Genomic DNA, 6055 nt, shown 5'->3' on the forward strand with positions numbered 1-6055 from the left:
TATAGCGGTTAGCTAACGAAACCCTAGTGATTAGGTAACGAAACCCCAAGGTTTAGCTAACAAAACCCTAGTGGTTAGCTAACGAAACCCTAGTGGCTAGCTAACGAAACCCTAGTTGATGTATATAATATAATACATTCCCTTGTATAATATTTGTAGATGTATGAAGGGGAGAGTGGGAGGGGATTAACACAGTGTGTATGTATGTATATTATGTATATGTGTGGATGTATGCATCTGTATATATGTGTATGTATGAGGGTGTGTATGTGTGTATATGCAGGTATACCCCTATGTACTTATTTTATTTGTATGATTATGTACATGTATTGTGCACATATTTTCTTGTATGCATATCTAGAAAATGTATAAGTATTTGATCACAAAAACAGGAGGTGGATGTTTGTTCTTTTTTGAAATCGTACCAGTTGGTTTTATTATGACAATGCACACTTGATAAGCAAAAAGCCTCGGCATCCTGCGAAAAACCAACAATATGACTTGAGTCTGCATCGACCAGCCACCGAGAGGACGGCGCCTTACATTATTATTGCAAAGGGTCACTTTCAGTCAAAACTCATTAGCAAACATAAAAAGGACATAAAAATAAAATTTGTGATTACATAAAATATGTCCGTCTTTGTATAGTGGGAGATACATTTTGATATTCAAACACACGGAAAAAAAAGAAGAAAAAAAACACTTCAAAATGTGACCCATGACAAAACAAAAGAACCAAAAAAAAAAAAAAAGTGTACATAATTGAATCATATCTGAACTTCTAGGCTAAGATTTTTACAAATCACAGAAGACTAATCATTAATCATGTTTTCTTTTAATAATCAAAAACAATTTGAGGCTGTATCAAAAACTTGGTAAAAAATTAGGAGACTTCTGGTGACCGTATTGTTTTCCGTGAGCTAGATTGCTGGAAATTCAAGGCTCTCCCTGCTCTCAAGGTTCTCCCTGTTCTCCGTCCTCCTCTGTGACCCCTACATTGTGAGTATCTGTACAATCCCACATGGGGACAGTCTCCATGGCACTCAGAGTTCCTCCTCCGACTGAGGACAAGAACCGCCTCGTTTACATACAAAAATAATTATCCCCGGTCCAAAAATAACCTGGAGGGGTGTTTTTCCTGTCTGGGCACACATTGGAGGTTTGCATGTAGAAAAAAAGGGGCATTTTATTTTTACCGCCGTAGCTCCGTTAACCTCGGATCACGTCGTTGCCAAATAAAGGTCACCATCGTCTGCATAAAACTACACATTTTGTCTCCAAATCTAACATTTACAAGTTAGTTAGATAATCATTGAGCGCCAACCCACACAGTTTTATGACGCCTAATTTAGGGCAACTGAGAGGAAGGTTAGATCTTGATCTATTGGACTGTAATAGTTATATTTTGTTATATTAAAACAGGAATAAATGCTCCTCCAGGTTATTTTAGCAAGGCAGTCCTGTTCCTCTTGCTTTTCTTCCACCACCAAAATTATATAACACAATCTATCGGAACATCTTCCATACAGTGAATTTTAAAACCAATGAAGCAAACAAATTATTTATTATTCATCTCTAAAATCTTTTTTTAGGCTACCTTGTTATTCTCATCTTTACTAGACATTGTGAATAAGGATAGAAACAGACAGCTAGTGTTAAAAGGCAAACCGTATTGAATCTGAATAAAGACACCCACTCATTCACACGCACACACAGACACACACACACACACACACCTCGGCCTCCCATTCTCTTGTGTCGTCTGCAGGGGTGATTCGAGATCCTTGCTTTTCTTTTTCATATTCAGAGAATCTCACTCTCCTTATTAAAAAACACAAGCTGTTGCCCGCAGTGGTCTGGTGGCAGTTCACTGTCTCCTCGTATCATTTTTAAAAACAACACAAAAGAGTTGTTAGGCAAACAAATCAGTCCAGAAAAAAATAATAATAATAACCTTGGGATAATGATGAAAAACAAAATAAATGCCTGTATTTTAAATCGAAAGAAATGCCGGGACGGGGGATCACGTCTTCCCAATAGTCGCTTCTGACCAACTGGCCGATCCAAAAGCCAACGTGACGAGAATGTGTTTGTCTTAGGCCACTGTAGTAGCTGGGCTACCACTAAACCAGTAGTCCCTCCCAGCTGGTTCAACAAACCATCCCCCCCAAAAAATCCTGACTCATTGCGGCCCCTTCCCAAACCAATGTCCCCTGTAGCTGTTTTGTACTTTAGCACCTCTTGTCATCTCTCCCTGTAAATTTCCAGACAGACAAACACCAGAATGGAAACCGTCACAGTTCCTCAGGCATCCTCGCCCTCCACCCTATGAGGGGAGGGTTGAACGAGTCTTAGGGCGGCACGTAGGGAGGTGGAGATCTGTAGGGAGTCATGTTCTTTGGACGGGAACCCTTGCCCTCCATGGGAGTGGTGAAGGGAGGCGGTGGCTGGTAGGGAGGTGCGTTAGGGTCCTCGTCCCGCAGGGCCGTGTATTCCCCCAGCAGCTCCTGGTTGAGGGGCGTGGTCTCTGGCGATGCCATGTTGGGGTATTCTGGGGGCGGGAGAGGGGGCTTTTCTTCCTGTAGAATCAAGGGCATGCTGGAAGACGGAGGCGGCTTCGAGTCATCGAGTTCATCCGCAAAGATAATCGGCACACCCTTTTTGATGAAAGTGGCCTGGTCCTCAATGGTCAGCTTGCCCTTTCGCTTCTTCCTGTAACAGATCATCGCAATGATGCCCGCTATTAGCAAGATGGCCGCCACCACCACGGCAGGAATGACCGTATGGAGGTAGACGTCATCCGTGCTCTGCCGGCCTGTTCCCAGAGCCGGCGTGACCGCTGGAGGTTCTGGTATCTCAATATCCCCCGGTGGGATAAAGGAATACGTTCTGCAGCTCGCCCTACCCTTGACCATGACGTCCAGTGGTCTGAATTCTGGCTCCATAGAGTGCCTCAATGTCTGTGAGGGCTTTCCGTCCGCACTGGCGAGCGTCCTACTCATGACCACGAGCTGCTCTTTTGGACACGGGTGCTGCGGGAGACTGGTGTTCGTCCACTCCACCACAATGGATCCTTTGCTGATGTTTCGCAGACTGACCATGCTGCTGTTGCGGTCTCCGAGTGCGTACGCCAGCTTTTTGACTAAAAGGATCTTCTTGTGGATGTCATTTGTTATCGAACGCGGCTCCCCTTCGAATCGGGCCGTGAAGATCACGGGGGTCTTGTCGTTGATGGGCCAACGGTTCACACGGACCTCAAAAGCGTCAATTGCATTCAGGCCACCTTTGTCCGTGGCGTGCATGAAATATTCATGTTTCCCCACATGTTGGCCATCAGGCAGCCCGTAGAGAAGTTGGCTGGTGGTGTTGAACTGGATCCAGGAGCCCTCGCCGACCACTTCATTGTGGTTCTGTCTCAAAGATAGACGCAGCTTATCAGTTGTCCCATCCTCTTTATCAAAGAATGTATCAGATGGGATCTTGACCTCAAAATAGGTGCCAACCAATGCGTTGACCTGGTCGATGGGGTTTCGCAAGACAGGTTTCTCGTTGTATGGGTCCGGGATGACGGGAGGTGGTGTTGTAGTGCGTCTGGACGGCTTGGCTGTGGAGGTCTTTGGTTCTCTGGGCACCGGTGTGGTTTTGGGTCTCTTAGGTTTCTTAGTAGGTCTTTTCGTGGGTGCAGGAGGTGTCGCGGTGGCCTCCACATACGTAGGCCTGGTCATGGTTGGCTGGATAGAAACGGTGCTGGTGGACTCCACTACCTTTGTCGGTTGAGGCGGTCCCAGCGTTGGGGTGTGGGCAATTGGGTCACGGACTCTGATTGTAGGCTTGCCTGGTAGTGGGACGGGGCCTCTAACTGGGGGAGCAGAGCTTTCGGTCGGTGCGGCAATAGAAGGGGAGGAGATGGTCGGGATAATCCTCACTGGCGGCTCCACTACAGTTGTTGGAGGAAGCACTGCCAGCACCGGGGTCGGGGTGTTGTTTAATTGGCGCCTCACTCGCTTTGGGACATGGGGTTTCTTGTTGGCAATGTGCCATCCTACCACAGGGTAGCCCAGCTTGGCGGACATTGTCCCTTCCTTTGCCGGACCCTGGACACTGTTGATGTTTGGGACGGAGCTCTGGTCGAGGGAGCAGCCGAGCTTCCAGGACAACAGAGCGCCGTTCTCTACCACCTAAGGAAACATTGACAATTGTTATTTGTTATATGTGACTGGCAAATGTTTACTTTACCCACCAGACTATAAACTCATGCGCTCATTAGTAGAGCTGCTGCTTATTAGTCAACAAGTCAACTAATTGGCTGTTTTGGTCTTTGTCGACAAAAGAAAATGCACACAATTTAGAGATAAACGCTTTTACAGATCTGTTGAATAAATACAGTAATCAAAAAGACTGCTTTTTTTTGGCTAAAGACAGCCTTGGTCCTTAGAATTAGCCAGGGTTCATACACATTCTGACCAATGGATTTCCATGACTTATACATGCCTGTATGTATGCCTGCTTGTATTTTAAGCCTCTTTCTTTTAAAAGCATATTCATTATTTCAAACTCAGCGAAAATGCACGTCATGAACACATGACTATAACACATTTACAGGACTTGAAATGAAATGAAATGAAAAGTACTTTATTAATCTCCAAGGAGAAATTTTTTCACTTTGACTACACTTTAGGGATTGTATTTTTTCTCAAGTACTTCTCCAGGCCTGGAAATAGCCATTTTAAAACTCCATGACTTTTCTAGGTTTTCCATGACCGTATGTGGCTAAAGACAGGCTCGTCATTAGCATTAGCATTCCCTCACCTTTTTGGCATTCCCCGGCCCTGCCATGAACGCGGACATGTCGAACAGCCGGTTGTTGACCACGGGGAGTATCTTCATGTGCTGCGGCTCCACCCCGGAGAAACTTTTCATCTCATTCAGGAGCTCCACCCTCTGTTCCGAGCTCATCTTGGTCAGGTCGGCGTCCAGGATCACAGTCAGCAGCGTGATCGGCTCCTCGTTGCCGCACGCGAACGGCTGGAAGTCGCCTTCGGCGGAGGCCTGGTTGGAGGCCAGCTGGGCCGCGTCCGCGTCCAGGTGGTCTTCGGGGTGAACCTCGATGGAAAACACCTCCGAAGACGAGGACGATTTGGAGTGGTTGGAGATGGATACCGAGATGTAATGGACGCCTTTGTCCTCCTCCAGGGGAAGACCTTGCAGGACTCTGCTGCCGGCGTCCCAGTGCAACCAGGCGGGGAGGCAGTCTTTCCCCATCTCTGAGATCTGACACGGACACAAAACAAAAGGGAATTAAGATCATAAAAAACCTTGCTTATAAAATACTTTTTTTTGCCACTAATACAATCTTAAATGGGGTGTGTGGACCGACGACTTTGCCGGAAAAAAAGGCAAAGAAGACAGCGAACACTCCGTGGAGTAATGTGCAATCACGCAGCGCTTCTCGGTCAGATGCTTCCAACCTTGCCTATACACAAAATATAAAAAGTGTTGTCAGCGTTAGCTGCAGCAGCTAGCTCCCCGACAACTACCAAAGGTAGCGGGACCAAAGGTAGCGGGACCAAAAGTAGCGGGACCAGAAGTAGCAGGACCAGCCCCGGCTCGACCAGCAGCAACAACAGCACTGTGGCTTGTTTATCATTAAATACGACTGCAGATGTAAAAACAGTAACACAACTAGCAGTCAACTCACCAGTTGCACACAACCCTCTGTAACCCTCATCAGTAAATCCACCAGCAAGTCAGTTTCTCAGGCTTCAGTCTGAGTTTGTAGGTGCTGGCTAGAAGCTAGATGTTTCTAGTAGCTTCTTTTGTTGTCAGAAGTCATGCTGCCCCACTGACCAATCACACGCCCACGTCATGTCTCAGGCGCTGCACGTCAAAGAACACGCCCAGCTTGTCAAACTAAAGATGTGATTGGTTGAAGTCCATGACCATCAACCACAACATCCACTCTCCGTGTACTTTAACCTGCAAAGGGTTAAACTGCTTTGCTCCCATAGAGACACAGGAGGAGGACTCTGATTAGATGAAACTCTCTTAAAAGCAG

The 6055-nt window shown here is 46.5% G+C and overlaps 1 protein-coding gene across 1 annotated transcript in view; it reads right to left on the reverse strand.

Annotated features, from left to right (window-relative positions):
- Positions 1 to 402: 402 nt before the first annotated feature.
- dag1 (dystroglycan 1) overlaps positions 403 to 6055 on the reverse strand; it is a 28529-nt gene continuing 22876 nt past the window's right edge. The window contains exons 4-5 of the mRNA XM_068594558.1: positions 4810 to 5271; positions 403 to 4178 (exon numbers count right to left, since the gene is read on the reverse strand). Coding sequence (XP_068450659.1) covers positions 2352 to 4178; positions 4810 to 5271 — 2289 coding nt within the window. The 3' untranslated portion in view covers positions 403 to 2351. The remainder of the gene's footprint in view (positions 4179 to 4809; positions 5272 to 6055) is intronic.

This window comes from Clinocottus analis, unplaced genomic scaffold (assembly GCF_023055335.1).
Source record: "Clinocottus analis isolate CAN_PGR_092001 unplaced genomic scaffold, fCliAna1.0.p SCAF_3, whole genome shotgun sequence".
Classification (NCBI taxonomy): Eukaryota; Metazoa; Chordata; class Actinopteri; order Perciformes; family Cottidae; genus Clinocottus; species Clinocottus analis.